A 14,079-nucleotide genomic window follows, 5' to 3' on the forward strand; every position below is an offset into this window, starting at 1 on the left:
TAAAAGTGTAACCTTTCACCGCGACAACTTTCCGTTTCCGTTTTCCACGTTTCACCGCGGTGGTCTGTGGGGCGCCGCCACACTGCGCATTTGAAAAACGGAGCAAGTCAGAGGATCAGCGTTTTTCTCAAAGAGAACATTTTAACATAGAAAGTTGCATTCGGCTAGCTCCAGCGCGCTACATAGCAACAGGAAATTGCGTTGGCGCTAACGGAAAAAAAACCCCACGCTGCGAGGGAAAGCTCCAAACATGCGGGGAACTCACTGAGGCGGCCACGACCCAGGCGACCCGGCCTCCGGAGCAAAGACGGAAATAAAGGCGCATAACTCTGTCGGTTGGCTACACTCTCTTCGGTTGAGACATCTCGGGTGGGTTTTCAGGAGGGAAACTTTATTAGATTTAGTCCGATCTGAGCCCAGTTGCTTCGCACGGCATAATTAATCGAGCCATTCTAGCCACACTGAAAGGTAAGCGCAGAGCCCAAATGCCCCAATAGGTTTGTTTTGCTCGCCATGTAACGCAGATATAATCCGCCTGAGTTTGCGCCATTTTCGCTAGTTTGGTCAATGCGTTAATGTGCGTCCTTTCCGCTCTGGCGTTCTTTGTCCTTTTTTCCCCCGACACGGGCTCGTTATGTGGTATGTTTTGTTTTGGGGTTTTTTTTCTTCCTAAAAAGCAAATCTCTCGGGATGGCGAAGACGACCCCGAAAACAGACGGCATTCAGCAGCCAAAACAAAGGAAGTGTTTAACTTTGCGCCGGAGGCCGAATCGAAACGCAAGTGCGCATTTTTTTGGATCGCATCAGGCCGCGCGCCAGGCGCTAAACAGGGCGCCACTGCGCGCTTGCAGGAGGATTCTGGCGCACATGAACCAGCGAGCTAACCCGCTAACCCGCTAACTCACGCTGTCTTTGCGGGTTAGTTGCGGGGAACAAACCGAGCGGCTGACTTTAAAGACATCTGTCGGACGTGGTGCGTCCAGATTTTTTTTTTTTTGGGATCGTTCTCGTAGTTTTCGACCTGCCGGTAACAGCGAAGAGTGCAAAACGTGTTTGGTAGATGGACGTTATCAGCACTCGTTGTCACAGTTAGCACCGCCTGCTATCCATAGACTCGGTCACTAGCAGCGTTGTCCATATTGCTTTGCTTAACGGTGCGTCGAAGCCCTCAAAATGTTTGGTTGTTTACTCGGTAGCTCTGTGTGCTCTGGCAGGTCTCTTCATTTTGCGGTACCTGCGTTTTTTGTTTTTTTTGTTTTGTTTGGGTTTTTTTTGGGGGGGGGGGTGCAGGGACCTAGTTTGCCTCGTTTCAGGTCGTTTGCATTGAATTGCTATGATTGATCCCGTCTGCTTTGTAGGAAACCTTGTTTACGTGATGCCTTGGTCACTACAGCTTGATGAGAGCTCTTCAATGCAATCAACCTGAAGGCCCACAGTAAATACCGAACCCATGTTACTGTCAAAGCAATGGATAAAGGGCGGAAAACTTATCTGCAGCCACATTAGGTGGCAAATCCCCAAATTCCTTGTTTTACCAGTCAGTTTAAGTCTTTATAGTTAAATAAGGACTCCCGAGCAAATCCTGATAGCTGCCCAATGTTGTGTGATACATTTGCTGCGACAGTTTAAAGATGGTAAAAAAAAAGAAAAGGCTCGACACTGAAAGAGCCTGCTCTGATCCCCATTTTAGCCCTTCCCAATAATCCAACATCTCTTAACATTTTAAGTGTCCTTTGTAGTGTTATAGTAGAATACTCTTTCCATACATGTCACATCATAGGTACTATTTAATAACTTCTAGTCACACTAAATGTTGGCACCGCTTATGGCACTAGGTGCAGTAATGACCTACTCTTTCAAACTGTCAGTCACCAGCTTCTCTCTCTCGCTCGCTCCATTGTAGGAGTCCAGCAATTATGTCTGGCATTGCATTGAGCCGGCTTGCCCAGGAGCGCAAGGCATGGCGGAAAGACCATCCTTTTGTAAGTGGCAACTCCTACCTATCAAGTTACTCCTTTTTTGAACATTTTTGGAGGGTTTTGGTGCATTTTTGTATCCACCAGGCAGTAAGGTGAGTCTCCAGCATTGCAGTGAAATCCTCTCTTTGACTGGTTATACCCTGTGTTTTGATTATTTTTTTCTTAGGGCTTTGTCGCTGTGCCAACAAAAAACCCTGATGGAACCATGAACCTGATGAATTGGGAATGCGCCATTCCTGGCAAGAAGGGGGTAATGATATCACTTTGTTTGGAGTTGAAATATGGGTAAACAGCGCTGTCTTGCTGTGGTGCCCATTGCTTAACTGCAGATGGTTTGAGAGCAGGTGTTATGTGCCTTGGTCAACCTGTGAGGGAAGGTGACCACTTGATGACTCCAATGACATGTCAGCAAACACACCCAATCCTCTAGAAATAATCGGTTTCATTGGTTTAGTAAATATAAATGTCCATCTCATGGGCAACTGATGTGATGTTATTTGGCAGCCAGAAAAAAATCCAGCCTAGCAGTGTTTCTAATCTACTCTAAACATGCTGTTCAAGAAACACATCCTCATACTCTCAGCTAAGCTACATTTCTAGTGGTGGAAATATGGTCCCACAACACTAGTGCAGAGGATTTTATTGACGACGTTACAGAAGCTTCAGCTCTATGCATTCTGGTCCATGTAGGCACTGTGGGAAAGACTGAGCAGGAGAACGCCAATTTCTCCGTAATTATAGTACACAGTGAGGTCTTTGCTGCTTCAATCAACTTAATTACTCACCAGTACTGATTGCACATTTACAAAACCATCAGTGAAATTTCTCTTTGAAGTACTTTGGATCCATTTTTGAAATTTGTGACGTTTTGTTTCACTTTTTAAGTTCTATGTAAATACTGGGTAATCACCAACTCTCAACAAATAAATGATATAATATGAGATGTAACCATCTTTTTGTTTTTTTTGTTTGTTTTTTTTTCTACCTTCAGACGCCCTGGGAAGGAGGCCTGTTCAAGCTTCGTATGTTGTTCAAGGATGACTACCCTTCTTCACCCCCAAAATGTGAGTTACAGTTGTCTAAGATTGATGCATACAATCAGGCGTTTCCCCATACATAGGCTTTACCTGGGTGAGTTGCTCAGCTATATCAGCGCTTGCACAGGTATATTTGGTGTCCCATTTTAACAATTCTTATTTGTTTTGGTGTCATTTTCTTTGAGAAAACGATATCAACTGCAATTATTTTGCTAGGACAACCTCCCCTCACTCTAGACCGATTAGCTCGGTTAACTAGAGTTAGACTACTGATTTTTCATGCGCCACGTCACTGTTTAATAGCATTAATACTGTATTTTGAACCGATGGGTCAGCTCAAAAATTGGAGAAAGTTTTGGTGTTTAACCCTTAAGAGTAAGTGTATGACACGAGAGCCAAAGTATTATTGATAGGAGCAAACAAAAACACCATGTTGGCACCACTGGTGCCATAGATTGCACTCATATGTGTATTAGGATTCCATCAACTGACACCTTTACTCGTCAGAATGAGAAAAGATATCACTATCTTCATGTTCAGGTGATCTGCTTTTGTTTTTATGCAGCTATTTTCTCATTTGAATCAGTTTTAGGTCGAATCATTGTATTTGTAACTTTACCAATGCTGTGCTGGCTTGAAGACTATGTCAAGTTTTGCTATTTTGTCTTTTCGTATTTTTGGTTTGTCTTGGATTATAAAGCCACTGCTCAATGTTTTTTATTTTTTATTTTTTTTGATTGTACATGGTTCAATATAATTATGAAAAGTTCTTTGGTTTCTGTCTTTAAAGTGCCATTCTGCTTTTCTGATTAAATAGGATCCTTCCTTCCCAAAATGGAAATGAATGGGTGTCACTTTTGTACTTTTTACCAATAGATTGATGAGGCCGTATATCCTTCAATGCATTTTTTTTACAGTTTATTTCTGGCATTTTACCTATACTAATTGTGAAAGGTAAACTATTTTAGCATTCAGTCTAGCGAAGCAGCCTACTTTTCAATGGAGTGTATGAAAATCAGAATTTAAGCTGAAATTGTAAGTAGAGATGTACCAGTTGGTTGGTTGGTGACCGGATTACATCAATTTGACCAGTGACCGGCCGGTCAGTCTCAGATATATCTGATTTTGTGCCGGTCAAATTTACACGCATGCGCCGCATGATGGTTCACATCGCGCACAAGTGGCACAGACAGCCGGACATCCTTTCCCTGTCCGCAGAAAGCGGCGGACTTATGCTGGTCGCGTGGACACGCATGCGGTTCCTTTCATACTGGAATTGGGGGTCCGCATCGGTCTGGTGTTCCACACATACGCATTTCTTGATCCATGCTTCATTCAATTTGGTGGCAGTAGCGCACCATAACATTGTTTGCAAACCGGCAGGCATTTACATCTCTCCCAATCGTTTGTGCGATTTCCCGCCAGGAGTTGAACGCCATTTGGCTGTTTCTTTCAAAGACGAATTATATAAATGTGGGTAACGGCAGATCTCCTCGCACAACCCATCTTCAAAACAAGCATCCATTTTATTATCTGGAGCGTGTGCAGTCAGTGTGCTTGCTGTGTACAGGCCGCACAGTGACACATTTTGGGCTGCGTGCAGACATCTGCATAGTAGTCCGTGCAGACCCTTGCGGATTTGGGCGGATGACAACGTTTACGTCACGCGGACTTGGAAAGTATGAAATGGGCTGTCACAGCCACACACACTAAAATATGTCTTCCAAAACCATTGTTTACTTTTGGAAAGTGAAACTTGTTAGATAATGTGGGATATACTTCATTTTCAGGTGGATTTTATTTGTGCAGAAAAGCTCTGTCCAGTAACCAGGAGCACTTTTTAATTTTGAGATTTGTTTGAGTGAGAGCAAGAGAAGGTCCTGTAACATGGTGCAGTTTTGGAGAAAATGCAAAAGTTATTTAATTGTCAGTGTTTTATTATGAACATACAATTGAACTTTCCATTAAAGAAAAGTAACAAAAGTGCTTGTGCATGCTGTCAATTATAGTTCTTAGGTGGAAAAAAAATCAGAACTAGCCAAAATTGGAATCGGCAGGTCAGACTTGTGAAAAATCTGAATCGGTCAAGAAAATTGCCATCGGTGCATCTCTAACTGTAAGCTCTGACCAGCGACATTGATGGGTGCTCTTCTTTGGTGACAGTTCATTAGGTTGGAATGGTAACGTGTACGCTTTTTGCAGGTAAATTTGAGCCTCCTCTCTTCCATCCGAACGTTTATCCGTCAGGCACAGTCTGCCTATCTATTCTAGAGGAGGACAAGGACTGGAGACCCGCCATCACAATAAAGCAGGTCAGCATCAACATCACCTGTACTCAACCTTAATCTCTATAAAAAAGTTGCAATTCTGAACATTAACTTACAAAATTGTCCTTTTTTAATACTTTAAATATAGCTGGTATATTTAAGATGATGGCTAATCCATGAATATCTAAATCATGAATGCTTTTGTAGTCACTTGTTATAATGTTAAGATAGTGTCTTAATGCATGCTCAATAATCCAGGTAAGAAAGTCAAAGAAAGCTGAATCATTTCAATGAGAGACTCATCACTCATCTAATGCCCCTTTTCCATTACATGGTACCGGCTCAACTCGACTCGCTTCTGTGTCGTTTTCCATTACCGTAAAAGTACCCTTCAGTGTAGCTGGATTTTCGGCTCCCTCTTTTTTTCCCCCCAAATTTCAAAATGTACTTTTAAGATAACTCCGCTTTGGTATTTAAAAATGCCGGGTGATATCCCATGCACAAATTGATGATGCAATGACGCAGTGATGTGTTTCTCTGACCACTCAAGAGGTCTGCATTGATTTTGGTACCCGCTCCAGTTTTTTTGGAACCTCGACAAAGGTGGTACCAGAAAAATGGCAACAGTTACCAAAATGCCGGTACTTTCCAGTGATGGCAAACGAAAAAAGGGTGAGTCGAGTCAAGTTGAGCCGGTACCATGTAGTGGAAAAGGGGCATAAGTGACCTCTTCAGTCTGAATTGACTGCAGGTATCCCCACCCTTATAAATAACACAGTGGCATAATGACCAAAAACGATCAGTTTCATATGCAAATAGCCATGAGCATTAAACTAGAGTTTCAATGACAATGTGTACTACTCATAGAGGATTTGAGGATGGTTGCAATCGCAGCATTGTAAGATGGTGACAGATGTACTCTTAGATGGCCTCTTTGACTCCCCTATGTGAAGAGGGAATGACCATTCCTGAACCGAGGGGGGCTAAGAGTGCATCTGTCGTCATCTTACAATGCTGTGAGTGCAACGATTCTCAAATCCTCTGTGAGTAGTACACATTGTCATTGAAACCCTAGTTAATGTTCACGGCTATTTGCATATGAAACCGATCGTTTTTGGTCATTATGCCACTGTGTTGTTTATAAGGGTGGGGATACCCACAGTCAGTTGGGACCGAAAGGGTCACTTAGATGAGTGATGAAACGTTTACCGTAATAAACGTGTCCAGATGAACTGATTCAACTTTCTTTGATGTTAACATAGCATTTTACTTGTTCACTATAGCAGTCGAATGCGACAGAATAAGGGAGGTTGTGGTGAGAATAAAAAAGTGAATTTGTTGTAGTGGTTAACAAGCCGACATAACAGAACAGAGTTATAAAATACCAATAGTGCAAAACGCTGACACAACAGTAATGGTAACTGTTTACATTTTTAATGGATCTCTGGGATCTTGAGTGGTCAAACAACAATAAAATTGACATGCGTCACCATAACTACCAGTACCATGTCAAAGAAGGTCGAATCAGTTCATCTGGATACAATGTTAATTGACAGATACGTTTCATCACTCATCTAAGTGACCTCTTCAGTCTAAACTGACTGCAGGTATGGACCCTTATAAACAATACAATCGCATAACGACTGAAAATAACGACCAGTTTTATATGCAAATATAGCCGTGACCATTGACTACAATTTCAATGGTAATGTCTACTATTCACAGAGGATTTGGGAATGTTTGCAATCACAGCATTGTAAGATGGCTACAGATGTACTTTTAGGGGATCGCTGGTTCGAATCCCTGTGTTACCTCCGGCTTGGTCGGGCGTCCCTACAGAAACAATTGGCCGTGTCTGCGGGTAGGAAGCCGGATGTGGGTATGTGTCCTGGTCACTGCACTAGCACCACCTCTGGTCAGTCGGGGCGCCTGTTTGGGGGGGAGGGGAAACTGGGAATAGCGTGATCCTCCCACGCGCTACATCCCCCTGGTGAAACTCTTCACTGTCGGGTGAAAAGAAGCGGCTGGCGACTCCACATGTATCGGAAGAGACGTGGTAGTCTGCAGCCCTCCCTGGATTGGCGGGGGGGGGGGGTGGAGCAGCGACTGGGACGGCTCGGAAGAGTGGGGTAATTGTCTGGATACAATTGGGGGAAAAATAAATTAAAAAAAGGTTCTTAACACTAGAACGACCAAGATGGTCATTCTGACCGTTTTGGATTTTCAAAGTTTAACAACTTTATGGAAAAAAAAGATACAGACCTGCCGCTCCCTGAATTCTCCTCAAATTGCATATATTTGCATTAAAATTAGTTTTAGATCAATTGCACAAAACAAAAAGTTATTGTAATATCTACCTAAAATGACCATGACCGGTCAGAATGACCGCTCGTAATTTGTGCATGATTGTGTGCGTCATGTCACTGTTTATGACGTGTTTTGGTCACATCATTTCCTTCGCGAAGTTCATTGCTCTGTCCTAGAAAGGAAAACAAAAACTGGCGTTCTCCAGTGCAGAGTAATAGTATAAACTTGATTTTTGATTATTGCTAACATGTCTGGGTACAGACGCCTTTTCAGACGCACCATGACTACCACCGAGGCGTTGCAGTATTTACAGACGTTGGACTGTGGACATTGTAAATTGTTTGAAAAATAGTATTAAAGTTGTTAACATTTTAATTTTGGTGTCAGTCGTTTCTTAACAGACATGCTAACATATGTAATATATTAATATCTCAATTGGGTATTTATCTTGACAGAATATAGAGTTTAAAATGACTGCCATGGTTGTTCTAGTAGTTTTTAAGTTCCGGTCATTGTTTGGGACTGTTTCAATATTTATTTTCAGTTCTTTTTTTACATTTCACGTTTTATAGGCCTTGTTACGTTTTTTAGATTAGCAATACAATATGTATTTTCCGTTTTGTTTTTCATGTAATATTTTCACTTTTTCAGTTTTGCTATTCAAGTTTGACCATGTCTCTCTGAATTTTAAATTGTTTAAAAATTGTATTATAGTTAAAATATTAATTTTGGTGTCAGTCGTTTCCTAACAGACATACTAACATATGCAATGCGTTAATATCTCAATTGCATATTTATCTTGACAGAATACAGTTTAAAAACCGGCGGTAATTTTGACTGCCCATGGTGGTTTTAGGTGGGAGTGAAATCCCAGTTGTTCTAGTGTTAAATTTGTTAGTGACTTGGACCCCCAAGTACGTTAAACTGATCAGACCTATTATAAATGGTAATGACATGAGTGTTTGCGAGCTGCAGCATTTAGAGGAAAGGGTTCACTCTTGTTAAAATTCAGCTTGTCGCCAGAGATGAGACCAAATGAGTTGAGAACAGAGTACATTAGATATAGTTATATCAGGCTTAGAAACATAGAGGAGCAAATCATCCGCATAAAGTGATACCCTCTGCTCAATGCTGTTCCTTGTCACACCTGTGATGTAAGTGTTAGATTGGTATGCAATAGCGAGGGGCTCAGTGGCTATGGCAAAGAGCATAGGGGACAGTGGGCATCCCTATCTCATGCCCCTAAGGAAAGGGAAGTAGTCCGAGGGGTTGTTGTTTGTTCTGACAGATGCAAGTGGAGAGGTGTACAATTTGACCCAAGCAACAAACCTCTCACCAAAGCCGAATTTCTCCAAAACATGGAAAAGATAGCCCCACTTGGCGTCTAAAGAGATTACAGTTTTTGTGTCCTTTGAGTTTGAAGGGGTTGTACATGACATTAAATAAGCATCTAACATTCAAAAAAGCTTGTCTATTTTCAATGAAGCCTGTCTGGACAGGGGAAATTACAGATGGCAAGACCGTTTCCAAACATGCATATAGCCAGTAGCTTAGCTAGTATTTTATAGTCCACATTAAGTAATGAAATTGGGCAGTAGGATCCATAGGAAAGGGGGTCCTTATTCTTTTTTAGTATTCATGAAATGGAGGCCTGTGACAAGAATCGAGGGAGAGAGGCAGAGTACAATGAACAGGTGAACATATTAATTAGGACAGGGGCTATCTTAACCATAAACTTCCTGTAAAACTCAACTGGAAACCCATCTGGTTCGGGGCACTTCGAACATTACATTGCACCCACCGCTCATGCAATCTCCTCAATTGTTATGGCCCGCTGTAGTTGAAACTTGGAAGCTGAAGGAACGGGGACAGTGAGAGTGCTGAAAAAGAGTCGAAAACTGAGGGGTCAGCTGACTGTTCGGAAGTATAGAGAGAGGCATAAAAGCCCCTTAATTGTTCATTAATTGTTTGAGGATCAGTCGTTACCCCCGTGGGAGTTTGAATTTGAAGAATTTGATGATTTGAGGATGTCTGGCGAAGTTGGTGGGAAAGTAATTTACTAGCTTGATCCCCATACTCATAGTATGTTGTGATTTGAGTAGCATATCTTCAGCTTCATGTCTGTGAATGTTCTCATTCATCCAGGTCATGGTTATCCAAAGGAGTTGAATCAAGTGCAACTGGACTTGGTATATATCTGTGAAGATGTTTCGCCTCTCATCCAAGAGGCTTCCTCAGTTCGTGCCTTTCTGACTAGACCAAGCTAGTCTGACTGGCTGGTGATGAGACTCAGAATTTATCCTCTTTGGAGTCGTTGTCAGAGCTATAGATGTCCATGGCTCTTTGTGTTCCGATGTTTACCAACACCCGTCGCTAACAGAGCCATAGATATGGCTATGCAAATCAATAGCTCCGATGGCGACGGGCGCAGCTGGATATCGGAGCACAGGAGAGCCACGCATATCAATAGCTCCGATAACGACGGGCGCAGCCAAACATCGGTACACAAAAGAGCCACTCATATCTATGGCTCTGTTAGCGACGGCCGTTGGTAAACATCGCAACACAAAGAGCCATGGACATCTATAGCTCTGACAATAACTCCAAAGAGGATAAATTCTGAGTCTCATCACCAGCCAGTCAGACTAGCTTGGTCTAATCAGAAAGGCACGAACTGAGGAAGCCTCTTGGATGAGAGGTGAAATGTCTTCACAGATATATACCAAGTCCAGTTGCACTTGATTCAACTCCTTTGGATGTCTTCAGCTTGAACAGTTGACAAGTTATCAAACTCCGCCTTTAAAGAAAGACGATCCTTGTACACCATCGGAGAAGGTGACGTTGCATGCATATTATCAAACTCTAATATCCAAGTCATCAGCTCGGACAGTCCCTTTTTCCTCTGTTTCATATCAAAACTAGTATATGACATAATTTGTCCCCTAATGTAGGGCTTAAAGGTCTCCCAAAGAAGAGATGGTGAGACACCAGGTGTCTCATTCGTGGCTTTAAAAAAATCAATTTGAGCGGTCAGAAATGAGACAAATGTGTCATCAGACAACAAGTGTGGGTTAAAACAACAGGGTGCATGGGACTCAGGTCCTCTACCTATCGCTAAAGTCAGATGGATGTGGTCTGATATGACAATAAAATTGTGACAACATGAACGAACAGAGGATATGAGTCTATTATTGATGGAAAAACTAATCAATGCGGGTGTAAGTATGATGGACAAGGGAGAAATACATATACTCCCTACCTGTGGGGTTAAAAAAAACACCAGGAGTCTGTAACAGAAAATTCCTGAAGAAAGTTTCCAGAAGCCAGATGCTGTGCATTTGCAGAGTTTGTTGAAATTTTAATGCTAAGTAACTGAAATGCCAGAGGGTGAACTACTGTTGCATAGGAGAGGTGAAGAATTCCACATGATGCAATTATATTTAAAATGCTAACTGTAGCCCTAGGAGGGAAAAGTCCTCAAATTTTTTTTCTTTCCTCCCATACATTATTATTTCCTGGATCCATTTCTGAAAAAGGAATTTCCCATTTGTTATTAAAATGGGCCAATTCAAAGTGGTTCGGCCATAAGATCTTGTTCTGCCCAATAGTTGATCAAGTTTGGAACTTGCTCTTGTGATGTGAAATACATCATACAAAGCAATGAGATGAAGTCCATTGAGATGATGTACAAAACTGAACTGTAAGTCCCCCATAAGAAGGCCTTAAACTGACATGATGCTTGCTTATCCACTCTGGTCTTAAAGCTTCGATTATTGATCTTGCAGATCTTATTAGGCATCCAGGAACTTCTAAATGAGCCAAATATCCAGGATCCAGCCCAAGCAGAGGCATACACGATTTACTGGTGAGTGGCCTGGACTAGTGTCTTGGGAATTTTGTGTGATAATATAATTTTAAAACTGTTTCCAAAAAAATTGTACTAAGTGAGTCTGGCTCAGTTGTTGAAGTGGCAGCAGGTACATCAGTGCGGACTCATGTCTGGGTGTGTGTGTGTGTTTTTTGTTTTGTTTTTTTCCCATATAGTTCTTAACATGTTTTTCTCTTTGTTGATGCTTGTTAATGTGAAATGAAACAAAAATCTGAAGTCTGAATTATGATACTTATTCATGTCCTTAATAGGCCTGTAAAAGTAAATGGAACATCGTTTCTGAATAATCTCATTGATTAGGTATTTCTGAGAGAAATAATTTAAAACTCCTGTACATTAATATTACTGTTATATACACTCTTCTATGTGAAGCGCTTATCAAAACAAAGTATGAATGTGCTGAATAGCAACAAAAAAAAAAAACAATTGAAAAGTAAGCTGTATAGAAAGACTAATGTATGAATACAAGCAAGCATGGTCCAAATAGTTCAACTCTTTCAGAATTGTTTTCAGCACAGTGTACCAGAAAAGCCTCTACTGTAGATGAGGTCAACATGTACAAAACTGGTCAAAATATTGTACAAGGTCAAGTTTGCTGTCGCATCTGTAAACTTGGGTAGATAATTCTGCTATGGGAATGTCTTGGCTGTGTTTTGTGTTCTGAAATCGACTGTTCTGACTTTAATTTGTGTCATAACCTATTTTTGTTTTCTTTTGAATTCATTTCCAGCCAAAACAGAGTAGAATATGAAAAAAGAGTTCGAGCACAGGCCAAAAAGTTCTCCCCCTCGTAAGCACCAAGACGCTACGCCCCCTCCCCCCCCCCTCTACAGCAGAAGGAATGGGTCAAAAAGGATCACCTCCCCACTCAGTCTCTTAATGAATGTGCTCCTCTCACATTGGGACTCGCTTACGGACTTATATTTAAAACTCCACACATTCTGTACCATCTGCTCTCCTCTAACCAACCGCTGTTTTTGTTTTTCACCTCTTTGTTTTTGTGTTCTTGATTGCCGGTTGGTGGGGTTACACCGAGAGGGGATGACCCCGGTCACTTCTTTTTTTTCCTCTTAGCCGTTAAATAACTCGTTTTACAGGACACAGCTCAGTACCAGACCTACCAATTCCATACAAGCTGAGTATCATCAAAGTTCGAGGAAAAAAAATGGGTTTTTTTTCCCCCTTGCTCTCACAAGGTTTATAATCTGTTAAGTACCTCCCCACCCCTGCCCTGTTTTTTTTCCTTAATGTAAAAACTTGCTTCATTTGTCAGTATTTCAACTGCTGTATAATGAATCACTTTTATACTGTTGTATCTCACTAGTGTCTCTAGGTGGCTCTGTTTAATTCTCTGCAGGTTTTTTATTCCGCATGCTGTATTATATTAGAATCTGCTGCCTTGGCTGTCTTTGTTTTTTGTTTTATTTTGTTTTTTTGGCTTTTTTGGGGGGGTGGGGAGGTTTTTTTTTATTATTATTATTAAAGTGTTTTGGGGGAAAAAGAATGGCCACATTGACTGAGGCGTACTTGTATCAGACCTTTTGTTTATATGGTGCTTCTTCTGTTCATGTATGTGATGGAGTGAATTAAAACTGTTTCTACAAAACCTCACTCCTGGTTTATTCTATAATGAATACCTGATCAAATATTTTAACGTTCAAATGCAAATGACTGGCTGGATACATGTATTTCTTAAAACTTTGTAATTTTGACTTTTTTTTTTTTACCAATTTATTTGGAGAAATTTGTGCATACGTGCTGTTGTTTCAGCTTACATTCAAATGAAATTGTAACTGGCTGCACAATGGGGAAAAGCTTACATGCACAGTACATTATAATAGGGTTTAACCTAATGGCTCTCAGCAGAAATCTAGGTGTCTTAATTGCACAATATGGTGCATATGTTTTTTCCCCATTTCATCTCATCTCAGAGATGTCTCGGAGATTTTTTTTTTTTTTTTTACTCCATGTGATAGGTCATCTGACAAAGCCCTATAAAAATGTATACCCGAGTAAAGTCAAGTCAGTTTTATTTGTATAGCCCAACATCACAAATTACAGTACAGAGAAATGGTTCCCTAATCTAACAGGGAAAGAAGCAGAGTATAGCTAATAAAAGTGTGTGTGTGTATATGTGTATATATATATATATATATATATATATGTATGTATGCGCGCCATGTGTTAGTTTGGGAATGGTTTAAAATATCATCTGTATTCTGAATAAGCCAGAGAGGTTTTTGACTGAACCATGAAGTTTGAGTTGTTCTGAATTTTCCTTTCCCTTCTGTGTAATGGAATTAAAAAAAAAAAAAAAAAACTTGCTGAGGCTATTCTTGAGGGTATTTGAACTCCATATAACTGTTGGCAAAGGATTCGTGGATGCTCAGTAAACACCTTATCTGTGGCATCACTGCACTTCAATTTGACATCCTAAATTAAAAACTGAAGGACTCTTACCCAATTAATTCAAGACCTTTCTTGCCAAGTATCTGAAAAAAGGCACAGTACTGAACCGTATGGGGCTATTAACCTTATTGTTGTTGGGATAGAACTGAGATTTAAGCATTATTTTCATTTCTCCGTCTCAACGGGTCAAT

The 14,079-nt window shown here is 41.0% G+C and overlaps 1 protein-coding gene across 2 annotated transcripts; it reads left to right on the forward strand.

Moving 5' to 3' along the window:
- Positions 1–14,060, forward strand: ube2ib (ubiquitin-conjugating enzyme E2Ib). Of its 2 annotated transcripts, none has more exons than XM_056297028.1 (7): positions 1–369; positions 1,904–1,982; positions 2,146–2,229; positions 2,971–3,043; positions 5,219–5,328; positions 11,376–11,455; positions 12,210–14,060. In XM_056297028.1, the coding sequence occupies exons 2-7, from the start codon at positions 1,917–1,919 to the stop codon at positions 12,271–12,273; spliced, it is 477 nt and encodes a 158-aa protein (XP_056153003.1). In that variant the 5' UTR covers positions 1–369; positions 1,904–1,916; the 3' UTR covers positions 12,274–14,060. The 2 variants fall into 2 exon arrangements, with proteins under 2 accessions (XP_056153003.1, XP_056153002.1); XM_056297027.1 differs by having other exon boundaries at positions 9–468; positions 12,210–13,864.
- Positions 14,061–14,079: the final 19 nt, after the last annotated feature.

This window comes from Lampris incognitus, chromosome 17 (assembly GCF_029633865.1).
Source record: "Lampris incognitus isolate fLamInc1 chromosome 17, fLamInc1.hap2, whole genome shotgun sequence".
Lineage (NCBI taxonomy): Eukaryota > Metazoa > Chordata > Actinopteri > Lampriformes > Lampridae > Lampris > Lampris incognitus.

Excerpts from the sequence above, each read along its gene's own strand:
- ube2ib (XM_056297028.1), top strand. The coding sequence starts at position 1,917 with ATGTCTGGCATTGCATTGAGCCGGCTTGCCCAGGAGCGCAAGGCATGG. Across the intron at positions 3,044-5,218 it reads CCCTTCTTCACCCCCAAAAT|GTAAATTTGAGCCTCCTCTC; the intron begins GTGAGTTACAGT and ends CGCTTTTTGCAG. Across the intron at positions 5,329-11,375 it reads CCGCCATCACAATAAAGCAG|ATCTTATTAGGCATCCAGGA; the intron begins GTCAGCATCAAC and ends TTGATCTTGCAG.